The 19,996-nt window shown below is 41.9% G+C and overlaps 1 protein-coding gene across 3 annotated transcripts in view; it reads right to left on the bottom strand.

Annotated features, from left to right (window-relative positions):
• The window catches only part of LOC105006131 (spectrin beta chain, non-erythrocytic 1), a 133,356-nt gene that overhangs the window by 28,478 nt on the left and 84,882 nt on the right, over window positions 1-19,996 (bottom strand). For all 3 annotated transcript variants that reach the window (XM_010864484.5, XM_034294561.1, XM_010864485.4), the window contains 20 exons: window positions 18,821-18,915; window positions 18,486-18,566; window positions 15,862-15,977; window positions 15,510-15,622; window positions 14,533-14,720; window positions 13,872-13,989; window positions 12,895-13,053; window positions 10,968-11,270; window positions 10,457-10,610; window positions 9,377-10,247; window positions 8,982-9,119; window positions 7,883-8,639; window positions 7,483-7,685; window positions 5,116-5,206; window positions 3,212-3,358; window positions 2,100-2,363; window positions 1,665-1,889; window positions 1,441-1,530; window positions 898-1,176; window positions 453-583 (listed from right to left, as the gene is read on the bottom strand). In XM_010864484.5, the coding sequence (XP_010862786.1) occupies window positions 453-583; window positions 898-1,176; window positions 1,441-1,530; window positions 1,665-1,889; window positions 2,100-2,363; window positions 3,212-3,358; window positions 5,116-5,206; window positions 7,483-7,685; window positions 7,883-8,639; window positions 8,982-9,119; window positions 9,377-10,247; window positions 10,457-10,610; window positions 10,968-11,270; window positions 12,895-13,053; window positions 13,872-13,989; window positions 14,533-14,720; window positions 15,510-15,622; window positions 15,862-15,977; window positions 18,486-18,566; window positions 18,821-18,915 (4,523 nt within the window). The remainder of the gene's footprint in view (window positions 1-452; window positions 584-897; window positions 1,177-1,440; window positions 1,531-1,664; window positions 1,890-2,099; window positions 2,364-3,211; window positions 3,359-5,115; window positions 5,207-7,482; window positions 7,686-7,882; window positions 8,640-8,981; window positions 9,120-9,376; window positions 10,248-10,456; window positions 10,611-10,967; window positions 11,271-12,894; window positions 13,054-13,871; window positions 13,990-14,532; window positions 14,721-15,509; window positions 15,623-15,861; window positions 15,978-18,485; window positions 18,567-18,820; window positions 18,916-19,996) is intronic.

Below are 19,996 nucleotides of genomic sequence, written 5' to 3'. Positions count from 1 at the left end.
TCCTGTTACCTCTTGTCTATTGCGTTTCCAGCCTATTCCTCTGTATCTCAAGTATTCTGATTCATTATCTGACCTCTGTCTGCCTGTTATTCTTTGTGTAGGTATTATCATGAACCAAATGTGAAATTAAATTAATGTCTTTTTAAAACTGATTTGATTTCATCAAACTAAGACATATACTATGGGAAAACATTCGAACATTGTCTAATTATTCTTTTCACATTTTAATTAATTACATTTTTTTTAAATGAATTAATTTTCCTGTAAAGACGTTTGTGGCACCATGTTTGAAATGTCCATTATAAATATTGACAAATTTGAATATAATTCACCAGTCTTATTGCTGCATTCATACATGGCCACAGTGTACCTTTGTCACTGTGTTGTCTTCTGACCCCATTCATTGCTGCTTGCACCTTCATATCTATAGCTTCAGAGGCCTTCTCACAAACCTTTCTGGATGACCTGCAGCTGTCAGGCCTCTGCTGGTCTTGGAGAGTTGATGGACCGTTTCAGCATAGTCCTCCACTGACTGCTCCACAATCTGGTGCTTCTTCAGCATGGCTACAGCGCTCTGCTCATCCTAAAAGGGGAAATACTTTTTTTTAGAGCTACAGGGGTCTATGTTAAGTCAATGATATCACTCCAGGGCTTACATTCAACTCAACAGTCCACATGTACATCTCTGCAATAGTGGCTAACCATCAATTTCTTATATACAGACATGGACAGGTACGCAACTATGCAGATGTGCATACACACAACACATACACGACAAGTCTGGTTATCAGTGGAATAAATATTCAAATATTCAACTTTCCAAGTTGTGAAGAATACCAATGGCAAAAATACAATTTGTACACCACCAAAAACAGTGTAAACAAAAACATTCTATACCTTGGCCTTTTCCTCAGACATCATGTACAGCTCCTGCTCGCTCATCCAGGCTTCAGCCTCGGCCGCATCAAAGTAGTACTTCTGGGCATTGTGGGCCTCCTCAAGTCTGGCGTGGCGTTTTTCAGTCTCTTCAATTATCCGGCTCCACAGCTGTTTCAGGTCAGCCAGACGCTGGCGGATGGCCTCCACGGCAAGGCTGTCCTCCTTCAGCAGACTCTCACTCCGCTCAAAGATGTCATTGCAGCGGGGCTGGTGTCCCTGGATCTCCTTCTGCAAGGTCTGAGAAGGGAATACAGAACTTTAATTGAGTCAGGGGTCAGCAATGTTGTGATACCCAATGCTGTGTCAGTAAATGCTAAAATCCAATTGAGATTGCCCTTAGCACTGATTTCAACAATGATAATGTTGCTAATGAATAGGCGCCAAAAAGTATTCACAATTTTTCAAGTGTTTTATATGGGATTACTGGAAGTGTCACTCTCTTGTAAAGTGGATTGTTCAATACATAAGTTAATGGATCAAAAGTATTTAAGATAAACTTACCTGATTTTTCTTGATAAGCAGTTGAACGGTCTGGAGGTTGAGACCATGATCTGTAGAGGTTGCAATTGGCAACCTCTCTTCGACCCAAAGCTATGAATAAAGAGCAATATAAGTTAGGGTATATTGAATAAAATACCAATCAAATGAAGCCTCAAATGAACATGTACCAATAAATTGTTACACACACTACGCTTCCCTGGGTGCTTCATCAACAATCAACTCACAATCTCATCCTCCACGTCTCGGTTGAACTGATGGATTTCACGGGATGCCATCAAGAAGTTCTTTCTTTTCCTCAGAGGTTCCAGTAACTCCTTTAACTTGTGCTCTACCACCTGTCTCTGGCCGTCCACCTCCTCTGTGTCCTTCCCTTCCTGGCTGAGGGCAAGTGCCTGGCTCTGGAGCTCCACTACCTCCCTCTGACGGACCTCCACCTGGTTCTCCAATATCTAGGGTCCGCCAGTGATAAGGATTAGGACATTTAGGCCACCTAGTTCAGTTTACCGCATTTTTACCATCAGTTGATAAACCAGATAATAAACCAGACTAAGTCACTATCCAAGGATGCATCCAGATTTGCTGATGAAACCAGCTTAGGCCAATTTTATCGTATTTGATTAATTCTGATTACAGCAATTAACCTTTACCATGTACATTACCTGCTGTTTCTTGAGCAAGATGTTGACACTGGTCAGGTCTTTGCCATAGTCATCTGACTGGATCTGTCCCTCCAGGCCACCCAGCCACTTGTCCAAGTCAGCACAGCTTTGCGTGAACAGCTCAGCCTTGTTGGCGTCAAACAGGCACTGGGCCTTGGTCTGAGTGGTGGACTCTAGGTCTTCCCACATCTTTTGGAGGGCAGAGAGCTTCTCCCTGACCACAGACTCTGTCTCTGGCTTCTCAGACACCAGCAGCATCCCATCCTGCAAAGTAGTACATTTGTCTGTAGTTACAGAATTATTTTGGCGAAAGAAATCCAGCTATTATAATAGATGGGGTAAACTCTGAAATTCCTATAGTTGACTAAAGAGTTCCTCAGGGTTAAATTTTAGGTCCGTTTCTGTTCACTGGAAAAACTGCAGTTATCAGATGTACTAACTAGACATTCTGGTACTAGAGATCCCCCGGGTTACTCAGAGTAAGAGAAAACTGACTACATGCTCAAAGTAAACTTAAATTAGAAGCATTAGTGCCTAAAAAGCAGTTCAAATGTCTGATACATTACCTTTGTGAAGTTAACTGCAAATATATGTTCTGATTGTGTGTTTCCTATCTATGTATTTTATTGTAAAAAAAATTCTGTATATGTCATTTTTAGCTTTTTTGCTACACGGCGCAGCTGTAAAAGAGACCATGCTCTCAGTGGGATTTGCCTGTTTAAATAAAGGTTAAATAAAATAAAAACATGACAAAATCAAAATGCCTTGCCATGGCAAAATAACACAATTCGCCATGAGATGGCATAATTAAAACATGACGCCACGCCAGAATGATGTTGCTGAAGCTTTATTTAGAGATTAGGTTAAATATACAGCTCTGGAAAAAATAAAAAAATTAAAGTTTTGTGTGAACAACAGAAGCGTTCCATTTGCAGTGGTCTTTTCATTTTAACCCTTCTGTTCCTCATCCAAAACCTTCCTTTTAAAGAAAAAGGTGCAGTGGTTTCTTAATTTTTTCCGGAGCTGTATTTACTTCAGTAGTAACATGTCCATGAATCCAATAATGAATGCTAAATTGACAAGATAGCGAAGACCTTAATTCAGTTTCTTACCTTCTCAATCTTGTCCAACCACTCCTTGTTAGACTGCAGCTCGGCCATGAAGGCCTGATGCTTGAGCCATTTGCTGTGGAGATTCCTGGCCTCATCGTATGACATGTCCTGAGCCGTGAGCATCTTCTCGTTGATCCAAAGGGACAGCTTTACACACATAAAATAGTAAGGCAAGTCATCGGATTTTAACCTATTACTATACATTGCTAGATGTGTCAATGTAACATACAGTGCTTTGCAAATGTACAGAAACACTGACCAATTATCTTATGTTATGGAAATACAAGTAGTGTATTGACATTTTGTTATGTTTGATATTTTATTTTAAAACACTGGAACTCAAAATTAATTATTGTAGAGTGACACTGGTTTTGTGTCAGGAAATACTTAAAATATAAAAAACTGTATTTATTATTAAATTAAATACTGTATGTCGCTTGCTTAATAAGTAAAAAACTACATGAATATTTGAATATTTGCTAGAGCCTCCTTTTGCTCTATATACCAGCTTTGCAGACAGTCGGAAGGATTTTGACCTATTCTTGGTAGATTTGCTCAATGTACTTTTGGTTGGACGATGCTTGAGGACCACAATTTTCCAGTAGTTCCACAGATTCTCTACGGGATTGAGATCAGAACTTTAGTTGGGCCACTGCAGGACATTCACCTTTTTTTCTTGACCAACTTCCAATGTTTCTTTGGCCTTGTGCTTGGGTACATTGTGATCCTAAAAGTTAAATTTCCTCCCAAGCTTCAGATTTTTAGCAGACTGAAGCAGGTTCTCTTGCACTATTTCCCTGTATTTTGCAATATATCTCCAGAGACAAGAGAAGAGAATGTGGGCAAAGACAGAAGGAACTGTGAATCCAAAACTCACATTCAAGATTTGAACAGTTCAAGGACATCACACACACAGAATTAAACCTTCTTGCATGGGGAATTGAAGAGGGGATTTATCGGGCAGAAAACCAGTTAAGGAAAAACCTAGAGTAGAAGCTGTCAGCAAGAGATTGGGATATTGTTTGTTGAAAACATTTAACATCAGATGATAGTGTCTTGAATGGATAAGGTCACTTGCAAGAGAAATTTGCTATTACAGTCTTTTTATAGTGTATCAAGTTTTCTGCTTGTTGGAAGACATTCAGTTATTGATCATTTTGTTCACCCGGCACAGCCAGAAGAGGACTGTTCACTCCTCCGAGCCTGGTTCCTCTCTAGGTTTCTAACTACATTTCGTCCATTCTTTTTTTTTTACTAGCCACTGAGTTTTTCATGTCTTGGAACAGATAGCGTAATGCAAACAAGACCTACTTAATCCATATTCGCATCAACGATGGAAGCTAATTAAAGATAGGGAGTGAAGGTGCAGAATGGACTATAAATCCTTGATTACAGGGCTGTGAAAAAAATCCCCTAGCTGTTGTTGGGTCCTGTTGGTTCAGATTGAAATCCTTCAATGTTTTTTATTCAGAAAGTGACAGCGAAGTTGATGGTTCCTTCCAGGTTTCAAAGGTATGCATTTCAGTTTTTTGCCTTTAATTTTTTTTTTTTTTATAAAATATCAAACAGAACAAAATATTCCATTTGTAATCTGAAATCTACAGAACCGGTCAGGTTTTTCAATACTTTTGCAAGGCACTGTGTATCAATAGTAAGGTACTGTATAACATCTTAAACTATACATGTGATTATGCCTGTGACTATACCATTTTATTGCACTGGGACTGATACCATTGTAAGACAGTAATACCAATGTTATGGCCGGTTTCCCATGTCCAGATTCAGCATAATCCTGGACTAAAGGGCTATTTCAATCGAGGAGAAAATATGAAAGGGCTTTGTAATCCAAGAGTATAGGCTTGAGTCAAGAATCTGAGTCAAGAAAGGCATGTTGGTCAGCAAACCTCTTGGCAATCCTGTAGGAATTTCTGAAGGTCCCGGTTATCTTTCAACCTCATCAGAAGCTCTACAGCAGCTTCACGGTTCTTCTTATGCCTGTATAAAGGTTGGATAAACACATTAAATTATTGATATCTTTTTAAAATTGTGACAACCATTAACAAGCTACTATATACGGTATATTCAATGAATAAACAGTAATTATGACATTGCTGGAAAGGGTAAATAATAGTGTTCTGTACAGACGTTATTTTTACAATATGCATTACTAAGTAATTCCAAAGATCAATAACAAGTGTTGGCCTTTTTGGAGGTAATTATATAAACCTAATGTTGATCACATATATAACTGTTGGTGCAGGAAATTGCTATATGAAATTACTGTGGTTCCCAGTGGCAATATTTTTTTTCATGATTATTATTATCAAATAATAATGACCACAAAAATGTCAACCTGAAAATTCACCAGTGTCATTTGTTCCTGTACAGGGAGGAATAGAAGGGTTAAAATAAGAGACCATTGCAAATTGAACGCTTCTGTTCCTCACTCAAAAGTTTCTTTTTCAACTTATTTGGAAAGGAAAGAAAAAGGAGCAGTGGTCCCTTAATTTGTTCAGGAGCTGTATAATGGACAATACACACACTGAATTATTTTGAGCCTGGCAGTTGGTTTGGGTGAATAACCTAACACATTTAATTTTGTGTTAGATTATTCATTTTGTGTTAGGTAATTTTGACTTTCAGGCTGGGTTGAACTGGCAGCTACAGTCTATTTTAATATAATCCTTAGTGTATTTTCAGGATACATGCCATATTAGAGCCCTGGCTTGTACAATTCCTCAATGTAAAACCATTATGATTGATTGTAAAATACAACCCTGTTTACACTGCTTAAAATGCAAATAAAAACAAATCATTTATCCCTATATTTAATTGAAAACAGAAGACAACATTTTAAATGTTGAAACTGAGATATTTGAGTGTTTTTGGAAATATACATGCCCATTCTGAATTTGATGCAAGCAACATCTTTCAAAAATGTTGGGACATGTTTACCACTGTGTTGCATCAACTCTTCTTTTAACAAGACTCTGTAAACATTTTGGAACTGTGGAGACCAATTGCTGTAGTTTTAAAAGTGAAATGTTTTACCATTCTGGCTTGATATAGGATTGCAGCTGCTCAAAAGTTTGGGTCGCCTTTACTGTATTCTTCGTTTCATAATGCACCAAATGTTTTCAATCAGTGACAGGTCTGCACTGCAGGCAGGACAGTTCAGCACCTACACTCTTACTACAGAGCCATGATGTTGTAATACGTGCAGACTGTGGTTTGGCATTGTCTTGCTGAAATAAGCAAAGCCTTCCCTGAAAAATACGTTGTCTGGATGGCAGCATAGGTTGCCCCAAAACCTGTACATATTGTTCAGCATTAATGGTGCCTTCATAGATGTGCAAGTCACCCATACCATGTGCACTAATGCAGCCCCATACCATCACGGATACTTGCTTTTGAACTGTGCACTGATAACAAGCCAGATGGTCCCTCTTCTCTTTAGCCCGGAGGACACAGCGTCCTTGATTACCAAAAATAATTTAAAATTCTGATTTGTCAGACCACAGGACAGTTTTTAACTTCGCCTTTTAAATCAGCTCAGGCCCAGAGGAGGCAGAGGCGTTTCTGGATCCTGTTTACATATGATTTCTTCTTTGCATGGTAGAGTTTTAACTCTATAGCTAGCTACCAGGAACCCTAAGCTAACGTTATCAAGGCTAACAATAACATTGAACTCTGAGTTAGTGCTTTTTTTGGAACAGGTAATTCTATTTTTCATATTATTATTCAGAACTTCATTCTCTATCAGGCATTAATGCAGAACCACTTTATGAGGGGTGAGTAACTGCAAAATGCTGTAATAGTTTTTTCACTGAAAAAGTCAGAACCTAGTACAGCTTTAACTACAATGGCAATGGACAAAGTTCATAACTTAAATAAATTAAAATAAATGTTATGTTTGGCCTGTCTTTTTTTACTGTACCGAAATCATACTGAACTGTGACTTAAAATATCGGTATGTACCGAACAGTGACATTTACGTACTGTTACACCCCTACTATAGAGTTTGATAACAACACAGTAGATAAACTAATGCTGTGGCTGGCTGGCTGGTGATGCTGCAGAGGAGAATGTATATGCTAATATGGGTGATTCGTATCAACATCTAATAGGGCTAAACGGCATTGGCTCTAGCGGACACTGGGGGTCTGAAAGGCCTGGCAGTTCCAGTATTAAAGAACACATGTAATTGACCTCACATCTGAATTCTCATAGTCAACCAATTATTTTTTAGAGTGTAAAAATAAATATCTTACCTGTCATCAATTGATGTCGCCCTCTCCTGGATGCGGTCACCATTTATGTTGCCGTCGCTTGCCAGCCGTCTGCCAGCCTCCACAACGCCATTGATCTTCTCTTCATTGGCATCCATGGTGGTCATGAAGTCCTCCTGCTTCTTGATAGCTCCTTCAGCCCCCTCAAGTGTAGTTGTCATCTCTGTATGGGCCAGCACGTATTCCTAAATGTAGATAAATAGGAAGAGGATCATTGGGATAAAAATAAAATTATCCTGTGAATTTGGCTTGGGGTAAATTTTATAAAAAATCCAATAATAATGAGAATAATGGAGACTAAGATTTGCTTTTCTTGGAAAATAATTTCAACCCATTCCCTGAACTGATGGATCCAAAATAGAATGAATGGTATGAGGGGTACCTGGTTGTTAAGGAAAGTCTCAGCCTGCTTAGTGTCTCTGAGGAACAGCTGGTAGGCGTGAGACTGTGACAGAAGGTTCTGCCGGTTCTCCCACATCTTGTGCAGCTCGTTCCAGCCCGTGTCCAGGGCCTGCAGTCGCTGCCTCAGGAACATATACTGAGCATCCGTCTGGCCCTGGGTCACCATCTCACCCATGTCACGCATCTTTTGGTAATCCTCCTCATAGTTGCATATCTCATTCTTGATGCTCTCGTGCTGCGCCAGCAGCTTCTCAGCTTCAGCCAGGGTGTTGGGAGTCTCCTCAGAGGCGATGGCCGTCTGTGTGCGTGACAGCCATGACTGGAAATCATCCAGCTCACGCAGAAATTGCTGCAGCTTGCTGGCTTCACCCAGTGACTCCTCTCGGTTTCGCAGCGTGGCCTTCATCTCCTCCCACACAGCAGTAATCTCAGCCAGGCGGCCTGTGATGGCGTTGGCCTGGTCTGGGTGCTCACCTGCAAGCCGCTCGGCCTCTCCACGTAGGTCGCCCAGCTTGTCCTCGATTGCTGCCAGGTCACGTTCCATACCAGTGAGTTTACGCTGCAGTGCCATGACACCTGTAAGGTCGTTGCCCAGCTCCTGAGTGGACTCGATGACTTTGGTCTTCTCACGGATCCATGACTTGGTTTCATTGCATTCCAAGTGGTAGTTCTGAACACCCAGAGCTGAATGAAGAAACTCCTTCTTCTGGTCCACCAGATCCCTGAATTGGCTCCATCTGCGGAAACAAATAAAAAGAAAATACAAAGACAATCATTTAGCAGAGAGTTTTAAATACTGTATATTTGGTATATACATTTTAGTAATTTATCCAAAGTGACTTACAGTACGTACAGGGACATTTTTTCCCCTAGCAACATAGGGTAAAGTGCCTTGCCCAGGGACACAACAACAATTGGCCCAGTCAGGATTCTAACCACAAACTTCCAATTACAAACCTGACTCTGAGCCACTGGTGCCCATTTGGCCATGGGCATCAGTGGCGCATGGTAATGGTATGGCATTATACCAATGTGGAATATACCAGTGACAAAATAGGATGTGAAATGCTGTTGTTTGCCTGTTGTTGAGCTTATCTTGCTGGGCTTTGATGTCTTTCTCACTCGGGTGTCCATTATGCATCAGCTGCCTGGCGATCTGGTTCACAACAGCAACACGTGATGCCTGGTTGTTCATCTCAGGCTCCAGGCTCTCAAACCTGGGAAAGGTATTACATGTAATAAGTATACAGATAAAATCCAAAACAAACAGTTCTTACTGTTTGGTTACGGCCCAGTTCTAATTAATGTTGTGGAATGTTGCAGAACTGTCAAGATTCCTTATTTCACATGTCAGGCACGGTTTGCTTAAGTTCAGATTTTTTTTTTTATTGAACATTAACATGAATGCAATAATTCAGCTATTACCCTACAATAGTAGTTCTGCATGCACTTACACAACAATTTAGCTTCTCACCTGTGCTGAATGACCTCTAGGTCTTCTAGCTTCTCTGGGATCTCCATGCTATTGAGCCACTGCTCCTTCTCGTCAATCCACACCTCACAGGCGTCTGCCTCACTGAACATCTTATAGAGGGCCAGGGCGTCCTGCAGGGCCTGCTTCCTCAGCCTCGTCAGCTCGGCCACCTCTTTGTAGCGCTCCTCGATGCCTGACAGACGGCCCTTGACCTCCTCCGACTGGATCTGCTCCTTCGGTAAAGTTGCCGCCTGCTCATGAAGTGCATCGATCACTGGTCGGTAACTGGCGACTTCAGCAGAGGCAGCCTTATGCTTGCGCACCAGGGCCTGTGTGGAGAACTCGTCATGGCCCACCTCACCGCTTGATACAATGCGCAAGGCGTCCAAGGTCCAGGCATCGACGTCGCCTGCATCTGCCTGGAACTGGTGGAGAGCGCAAGCCTCCTCCAATCGGGCTTTCTGTACATTGGCCAGCTCCTCCAAAGCCGCCCACTGTGCCTGCAGGTCAGCAATGCGCTCACGTATCTTTGCGGCGCCAAAGTGACCAGCGTCAGCCATGGCCTGGCCTTCTGCAATGGTGTTTTGCAGGTGGCCGGCACGGCCACTCATCTCGTCCTCTAGAGCGCGGTGCTGGCTCAGCAGGCGCATGGCACCCGTCAGATCCTTCCCGGTCTCATCCGACGAGAGGATCTGCTCCTTCTCCCGGATCCAGCCCTCCTCCTCGGCCATCTCCCAGAAGAACTTCCAGAGGCGTCGTGATTCCTCTAGGCGGGCGCGACGCTCGGCAGCCAGCTGGGCCAGCTCCTGGTAGCAGAACTCCATATGGGCCACACGGTCACGAATCACCTGAGGATCACAGGGCTTGTAGACTGTAGAGGAGGGACATAGAGAAAAGAGTCAGTTAATATCTAGCAGCAGCCACAGATTTACATGCATGTTTATATAAAAAAAATGATCTTCAAAACATATGTAACTAAACAGTTGAAATGTAATCTAATCATTAGTTAGTAATACATTTATAAAACAATACTTTTCTTAATCTGAATAATAGCAGCATGACGATTCAGGAAATCCTCACCATCACCGTCTATGGCAAACTTTTGAGCATTGTTGTTCACAGCTTTAACTCGGTCAGCCTGAATGCTGATGTCAGCTTCCACCAGTGCGTGTTTCTGCAGTAGATCCTCCACACCGAGCAGATGCTTCCCATATTCTTGGGACAGCAGCATCATCTGTGTGTCATAGAAATAGGCAAAACATATTTTCAATTTCACTGGTTTAAGTGAGTCAGCTTCCAACAGCAACTCACTCAAGAAATGAATTGTGCATTTGAAACACAAAAAGGGTACTTTTTTAAAGGTTAGTGAATTTTCATTCTAACCCAAGATGACCTCAGATGATTTAAGAGGAGTTTCTCTTTTGATACTGCTACAAATTGTGTAGGAATCGTTTCTTAACATTCCAAAAGGATAACAAACAAGACACACAAGAGCAACACATTCCGTTTGCACTTCATGTTTCATAAATGTATTTAGGAACTAAAAATGCACCCCAAATTAGCTTTTCACAAATTGGCCTCCCTGTCTTACTTTCATTTCATCCATCCAGTCCATGATGTAAAGCATCTCCTGGAAAACCCTCTGCAGACCCAGGTTCAACTCCAGGCGCTGGCGCCGCGCCTTCAGGAGCTCCAAAAGGTACTCCCACAGCCGGATCACATTGTCCTTGCGAGCCACAATGCGTTTAATGTCATGGTAGTTCTCTGTTTCCAGCTCTTTGGCGACAGAAACGACAGCCTGCACACGCTCCTCATATGCCGTAATGTCCGTCTCGATGGCCTCATGCTTTTTGGTGGCTGCATCCACTGCAGGGAGGTCAAAGCCAAAGTTGTCCTGCAACATTGAATGAATTGGAATGGAATTAAATGAAATAGAATAAATTAGAATTTAATAGAATATTAAATAATACCCTACTTTAATCATTTTACAATTATGTTAGCACAGCTGAAAACTGTTGTGCTGAAGCAATAAAACAGACCTTCTTTAGATTATTTCACTATCTGGAGCATTTAAGCAATTGTGGGTTCAAGAACAGGTTCAAAATGGTCAGAAATAAAGAGCTTTCTTCTGAAACTTGCATGTCTATTCTTGTTCTGAGAAATGAAGGCCTTTCCATGCAAGAAACTGCCAAGAAACTAAAGATCTCGATCAACCCTCTGTACTACTCCTTTCACAGAACAGCGAAAACAGAATAGAAAGAGGAGTAGGAGTCCCCTGTGCACAACTGAGCAAGATGACAAAAACATGTCTAATTTGAGAAACAGACGCCTCACACATCCTCAACTGGCAGCTTAATTATATAGTACCAGCACCAGTCTCAACATCATCAGTAAAGAGGTGACTCCAGGATGCTGGCCTTCTAGGCAGAGTTGCATAGAAAAAGCCAATAAGACTGGTCAATGAAAATAAAAGATTAAGGTAGGCAAAAGAACACAGACACTGGACAGAGTAAGATTGGGAAAAAAGTGTTATGGACAGATTAATCTAATTTTGAGGTGTTCGAATCATAAAGAAGAACATTCATGAGACATAGACCAAATTAAAAGATGCTAGAGAAGTGCTTGACACCATCTGTCAAGTATGGTGGAGGCAATGTGATGGTCTGGGGTAATTTGGTGGTGGTTAAGTGGGAGATTTGGGAGACGGCGCTGGATTGGAGCTGACAACGGAACAATGACCCAAAGTACAACTCCAAACTATGCAAGAATTATTTAGGGAAGAAGCAGTCAGCTGGTATTCTGTTTAAATGGAGTGACCAGCACAGTCATGAGGATCTCAACCCTATGGAGCTTTATGGTACATAAGAAGAGCCCATCAAGACAATCCAAATTGTGGGAGGTGCTTCAGGAAACATGGGGTGAAATCTCTTTAGATTACCTCAACAAATTTTAAGGTAGAATGCCAAAGATCTGCAAGGCTGTAATTGCTGCAAATGGAGGATTCTTTGACGAAAGCAAAGTTTAAAAATCATTATTTCTAACCATGTCGCTGACTTTGTTTCCCATAAATTTTGCTATATTTCCTATTCAAACAGATTTCAAGTGATGCCAAACTTTTGAACATTAGCGTATGAAATCCTTTGTTCCCTAGTGTGACAATAGCTAGGCATCCCTTAATCTTAATATGCTGCAAACATGCTGCCACATCAGTAATTGTGAAACTTGCATTACATTAAATCTGAGTAAAACTGTGAAAATCAATAGCTGATTTTCTCTCTGTAATGAAAATGTTGTGGTCAAGGCTTTTGTGTAAATGGTAGGTAACATGTCAACAACAAAAACAATTTCAAACACAATTTGTGTGTATGCATATTTGTGTGTGCCTTTGTGACAAGTCATTAGATCTCAATGACCCGGTTCGGTGTAATAACTGCTCTATGTGACTGTGTATATACATTTGTTGCATCAGCTAATGGGGATCCTAATAAATAAATAAATAAATGTGTGTGCTTGTTTACCTGTGAAACAAGGCGCTGATTCTCACTCAGCCAGGTCTCCCTCATGGCTGCCTTGCGGTCAAAGCGACGAGCCAACTGCTCCAGTTTCTCCTGACGAATCAGCTCTGTCCTCAGAGCCAGCTCCCGCTCATGCTCCGCCTTCTCCAGTTTCTCCCAGGTCTACCAAAGGCAGAGACAGAGTTTACATACCCCACACTTGGTCAGGTATATCAAGGACTAAAGCACCCAACTTAATATTGTGAGGATTTCTAGACTATCCTAAATAGTGTTGATCTTATCTGTTGCACATACACAACACGCCAACACTGGAATCGTTTTTATAAGTTGTCTGAATTACACATATTGTCAGAATTCTGCCATAGTAAAAATACTACTTTCTAATACTACTACTAGTAATACTACTACTGTATATCACACAAAAGAAAGAACACCAAACACCCTGCCAAAGACAAAGTAGAAAGAGACAAAGTGTTATTAAGAAAAAAAACTCAGTATGTGGCTCCATTGATGCTGATTATGGGTCAGTTTTGCATTTCCCCACTACTGTCTAGGTTCAAAAGTACAAGGTAATGACAGGAGGGATTATAATATCCTTTACATATTTGCTAATCAACAAAGGACTGAGAGCTGCAGGGCAATAATTTTAACTAACTGTTGCACAAAAACAAAACAAATAGCACAATTGCTTTATAATACATTCATTTTGACTTGAAAATAAATGACAATCTATTGCCATTTTTTATATTTCCTGACCACTCGCTATGTTTTCAATCATGCAGAATCCTGCAAGACACTGGTAAGATGAATGTGGTTATTTTCTAAAGTTTCCAGTGTCTTAACCTTGTATTGTTGAACATAGACCAACATTCAAGGTTAGATTTATGGAGGGGAAGCAGACCCACAACTTGAGAAGTTAAAATTGGATTCTAAACATATAATAGAACTGGACTGTTGCTCAAATAAGAGTTAGGCCTCACCTTGTTGATGTCAGAGATGAGTTTACCCTCCCGGGGCATGTACACTTTTTGATTGTTAGCCCTCATCTTACTTTGTATGGTAAACAGAAGCACCTCCAGGTTGCCCTTCTCAGTAAACCTGAATAATAAACACGGACAGGAGGTCAAAAAAGTTGGATTATGTTTTGGTTGCAAACTTGGTTTCAGATATTGCGACCAAAGATTGTGTGAAGTTAAGGAACAAGAAGAACATAATAGTAATAGTGGAATGATAGTACTTCAACAGTTATTAACCAGAAACTATGTTGTTTACATACAAAAATGTATCCAAAAATGCTAAATTCCTATTGGTCAACAGAACGGGAAAGCTGCACCAATCTCTCCTCCACTGGCATTACTAACAAACATGATCAAATCTCTGCAAGCCCTCCTCAAATTGTTACAATTCTATACAGTTCACAAAATGTCTGCTCAAAAACAGAAAACTTGAACTGAATAGGGTAGGAATCACTGTGACATCTAAATCACTTAAATATAACCAAATATGAAGTACAATTATCAGAGGTGGCCTAATGTAAACTAGACAAATTAGGGATATCTCAAATTCTCTGGTTTTAAAGTGATTTTTGTCAGATTTTTTTGTGTCAATTGTGTTAAGCTAATTTCTTCTTTGGTTACTCACTTGGGGGGTTTTTCCACAGTGCGGTATGTGTTGAAGGCTTGAAGCTGCTGCTGCACACCGTTTAAAGAGTTGGCAAACTTGCGATTGTTGAGGATGATAATGGTCTGCTCAATCCACTCCAGCAGGTCTGAGGCCAGGGACTCATACTTCTCAATCATCTTTTCGGTCTCAATTGCATTGTCAAGTACCTAGCAAAACCAAACCCTGTCAAGTGTTGGCTCAAATATGTATAGGTCTGGATTACATACAAAAAACATTTATTATTATTTTCAAAAAAGATTGTTTAGACCCCCCTGTCTTAGCTCCAAGGATTTACGCTGCTATTTTATTGTGGTGGGGGAGTAGGGTCAGTTCTCTTTCTACATGGTAAATCCTTGTTAATCTAAGGCATATTCTTTCTAAATTTTTCTTGTCTCCTGCTCCATTTAAAATTAGCAGGACTTGAGGTCTTGGACCACACCTTAGGAGTACCAGGCTCGAAAGACTCGTAGAAGTCCAAAGTCCTCCTAGTTGTGTTGCAGATCAAGATGATACCTGACAATTCCAGCCACATTCCACTGACCATTCCTCCCCACCGCATTGTCCCTCTCTTTGTCCATCTGGTCATGCTTCTGACCTGGATAATGTTTTATAAACTCTGAACACATCCCACATGCATTTATTAATTCCTACAATTTGTACTCTTCAAATTTTCCCCCAGCACAGCCAGAAGAGGACTGGTCACCCTTCCCGAGCCTGGTTCCTCTCTAGGCTTCTTCCTATGTTTCGGACCCTTTTAGGGAGTTTTTCCTAGCTACTGCGCATCAACACTGTTGTTGCTTGCTCCTTGGGGTTTTGGTGTTTTGTAAAAGCACTTTGTGACAACTGCTGATGTAAAAAGGGCTTATGAATACATTTGCCTGATTGATTGATTTAGTGTGGCCTTATGAACAAACATGGGATTTGAAATAATAATTTTATAATGAAAGATGAGTCACCTTCCCAATACGTTTACCCTCCACTTTTAGCGCCTTCATTTTAGAGAAGTAGTGGTAGTATGTCACTACGTATGTGATGACCGACTTCTCATCAGGGTGATCCACACTGATATCTTGAAATAAAAAAAAGAACATTTCAGAAGTTAATACCGGTCATCATTTAAAGCGACCATGCTTTAAAATAAATATATATGTACAATATATAACGTAAAAAATGCATCCCCTTTCATATTTTAATTGCACGGCAGAAGAGTAAAGGTGAAATAGGGCAGGGACATTGTGCAACAAGGAATTGTGTTTCAGATTTAGCTAATTCTCCAATACAAAGAGGAATGAATAGTCCAGGACCCACCCTCTGGATCAAGGAGCTTGGTAAGCCCCAGATGCTGCTCAGCCAGGTTGAAGGCATTCTGCAAGTTGTGGTGAGCATTGGACTTTTTCAGCTTCTCAAAGTCAATCAGGTCTGGCCTACACATGAGAGACAGTAATACAGTGAGGGATAAAAGTATTTGATCCTCTGCTGATTTTGTACGTTTGCCCACTGACAAATGATCAGTCTTTATTTTTAATGGTAGGTTTATTTGAGCAGTGAGAGACAAAATTACACCAAAACCCCCAGAAAAACGCATGTCAAAAATGTTATAAATTGATTTGCATTTTAATGAGTGAAATAAGTATTCAACCCCTCTGCAAAACATGACTTAGTACTTGGTGGCAAAACCCATGTTGGCAATCACAGAGGTCAGACGTTTCTTGTAGTTCGCCACTGGGTTTGCACACATCTCAGGAGGGATTTTGTCCCACTCCGCTTTGCAGATCTTCTCCAAGTCATTAAGGTTTCGAGGCTGACGTTTGGCAACTCTAACCTTCAGCTCCCTCCAAAGATTTTCTATGGGACTAAGGTCGGGAGACTGGTTAGGCCACTCCAGGACCTTAATGTGCTTCTTCTTGAGTCATTCCTTTGTTGCATTGGCTGTGTGTTTTGGGTCATTGTCATGCTGGAATACCCATCCACAACCCAATTTCAATGCCCTGGCTGAGGGAAGGAGGTTCTCACCCAAGATTTGACGGTACATGGCCCCTGTCCATTGTCCCTTTGATGCGGTGAAGTTGTCCTGTTTAGCAGAAAAACACCCCCAAAGCATAACGTTTCCACCTCCATGTTTGAAAGTTGGGATGGTGTTCTTCGGGTCATAGGTGTCATGCGTTGCGGGAGTAACGAACCAGGCACAGGCAGAAGGTAGTCAGTGTTGATCTCTTTAATTAAACACTGAGCACAACAAAAACAATGAAAGAAAAGGGCTGACTTCAGCAGCAAAATGAATGTAAGCAACGGTATAAGGAACTTACATTTAACAGCAACTCACACAACATCAAACACAACAACAATGATCCACAAATGCAGGGAGCAGAGGGGAAACATTTAAACACTTACAAACGATGTGATAGGGACCTTGTATGCATGGTTAAAGACATGTGACACAAAACAAGTCCGGGATGTGTTTATGAGTGATGGGAAATGAGAGTGCACGGAACGGTGGCGCTGCTGCTCACTGTACAGTGACAGTACCACGCCTCCAACACGAACCCCGGCCCAAGGGAGGGGGGTGGGACAGCGCAGAACCCCCACCGGCACAAACCCGCCGAGGGGGCGGAACAGCCGAGACTAACCAGGGCGGCGGAGCCGCCGGGGAGGCGGAGTGGCCGGGCCAGTAGAGGGCGCCGTGGCGGCCGGGACAGTAGAGGGAGCCGGGACAGGAGAGGGAGCCGGGGCGGCCGGGACAGGAGAGGGAGCCGGGGCGGCCGGGACAGGAGAGGGCGGCGGTGGCCAGACCCCGGCAAGCTCAGGCGGCATGGGCCACTCCTCCTCGGGCTCAGGCGGCTCGGGCCACTCCTCCTCGGGCATGTTCCTCCCCATCCGGAACGGGTACCGGGCCAGCAGCTCCTTGATTCCGGTGATCGCTCTCTGTCCGGAACGCCTCCACGAGTACTTGCTCGATGCGCTCCTCGGTAAAGGGAGCTTCCCGCTCTAGTTGTTGGAAGTGCACCGCGCCGAGCATGCACTCGAGGAGGTAGCGATTCCATAAGTTGTCCTCCTCCCGTTCTACCTGCTGGTTCCATTTTTGGTGGATCATTCTGTTATGCGTTGGGGGAGTAACGAACCAGGCGCAGGCAGAAGGTAGTCGGTGTTGATCTCTTTAATTAAACACCGAGCACAACAAAAACAATGAAAGAAAAGGGCTGACTTCAGCAGCAAAATGAATGTAAGCAACGGTATAAGGAACTTACATTTAACAGCAACACACACGACATCAAACACAGTTCTTTTGTGTTTCTTCCATTTGCGAATAATCACACCAACTGTTGTCACCTTCTCACCAAGCTGCATGGCAAAGGTCTTGTAGCCCATTCCAGCCTTGGGTAGGTCTACAATTTTGTCCCTGACATCCTTTGACATTTATGGAATCTGACTGATTGATTGCTTCTGTGGGCAGGTGTCTTTTATACAGGTAAGAAGCTGAGATTAGGAGCACTCCCCATTAGAGTGTGCTCCTAATCGCAGCTCGTTATCTGTATAAAAGACACCTGGGAGCCAGAAATCTGTCTGATTGAGAGGGGATCAAATATTTATTTCACTGATTAAAATGCTAAATCAGTTTATAAAATTTTTGACATGCGTTTTTCTGGATTTTTTTGTTGTCATTCTGTCTCTCGCTGTTCAAATAAACCTACCATTAAAATTATAGATTGATAATTTCTTTGTCAGTGGGCAAAAGTCCAAATCAGCAGGGGATAAAATAATATTTTCCCTCACTGTATATAACGATCATATAGCACCAAACGATCACAAGTATATAATTCAACATGAATAAACTGTCTAAATTACTTGAGAAAACGGATCTCAATTATGTTAGGAATGTGGTCAAATATGCCCCCAAAGGAATAATGGATAGTTGGAAGGAATGATTTTGTTACCTGTGCTTATGGATGAGGGCGTTGAAGGCCATGCCGTCTCGCCAACTAGTGCTGAAGTTATGAATATTCACGTTTGGATAGCTGCAAAGAACAAAAAGTATTACAATATGTTAAATGTTTGATTCATTTCCTATCCTATCCTTTCTGTGTAAATCAAATTGTAGGTCTGCTTTTCACATTTCATTAATCACCAGTTCTGAAAAACCCTCAGAAATAAAAAGCCAATCCATCCATAGACATCACAATAATGGCTACACATTTGTGTCTAATAAATCAAATGTATATCAAATTGCTACAAAATGTGGCCAAATATTTGGTGACAGACGATCATTTACCCAGCAGTCTTCATCTGGCACCAGAGGAGCAGGGCGTCCTTGGCTGATCTTTTCTCCTTGTTGTCTCCATCAGTCTCAACACTGATGTCCTGGATCTGTCATACAGATAATGACACAGCAGCACCTGTAAACAGTACGCTCTCATACATAGCCTACATACAGTATCTTATTTAAGTACACTGCTCAAAAACATTAAAGAAACACGTAATTATCACAGTATAACACCAACTCAATTAAACTACAGGGATATCAATCTGTCCAGTTAGGAAGCATAAGCGATTGTGAATCAGTGTCACCTGTTTTGGTGCAAATGAAAGTGACAACAGGTGCACTGGAGAGGCAACAGCAAGACAACCCCAAAAAGGGAGTGATTCTCCAGGTGGTGGCCATAGACAATTTCTCTCTCCTTATCCTTCCTGGCTGATTCTTCTCTAGTTTTGTGTTTTGCTAGTGTCCTTGTCACTACTGGTAGCATGAGGCAGTACCTGCAGCCCATTCATATTGTACAGGTAGTCCAGCTCCTCCAGGACGGCACATCCATACATGCCGTTGTAAGAAGCTTTGTTGTGTCTCCCAGTACAGTCTCAAGACCATGGAGGAGATACCACGAGATGGGCCGTTACACAAGGAAAGCTGGACAATGCCATTGAAGGGCATCAACCCAACAGCAGGACCTGTATCTGCACTTTTGTGCAAGGACGAACAGGAGCAGCACTGCCAGAGCCCTACCAAATGACCTCCAGCAGGCAACTGGTGTGCATGTCAGAAACTGTCAGAAACAGACTCTATGAGGGTGGAATGAGGGCCCGACGTCCTCTAGTGGGACCTGTGCTCACAGCCCAGCACCGTGCAGCTCGACTGGAATTCACCAGAGAACACCAGAATTGGCAGGTCCACCATTGGCGCCCTGTTCTCTTCACAGATGAAAGCAGGTTTACACTGAGCACAAGTGAGACGCCGTGGTTATGCCTGCAACATCATCCAGCATGAGCGGTTTGGTAACACTTTACAATAAGGTTACAGTAATAATCATTATTAAATGCATTAATTGACATGGATTGATGACTTATTAATGCATCTATAAAGCCTTGATTATGTGTGCATGTGTTAATAACCATATTAGCTAATTAGTAGTTAACTGTTGGAACACATATCAATAAACATTGACTAATACAT

This window comes from Esox lucius, chromosome 9, assembly GCF_011004845.1.
Source record: "Esox lucius isolate fEsoLuc1 chromosome 9, fEsoLuc1.pri, whole genome shotgun sequence".
Lineage (NCBI taxonomy): Eukaryota > Metazoa > Chordata > Actinopteri > Esociformes > Esocidae > Esox > Esox lucius.
The sequence above is the reverse complement of the archived record's forward strand: the minus strand, read 5'-3'. Positions and strand labels throughout refer to the sequence as shown.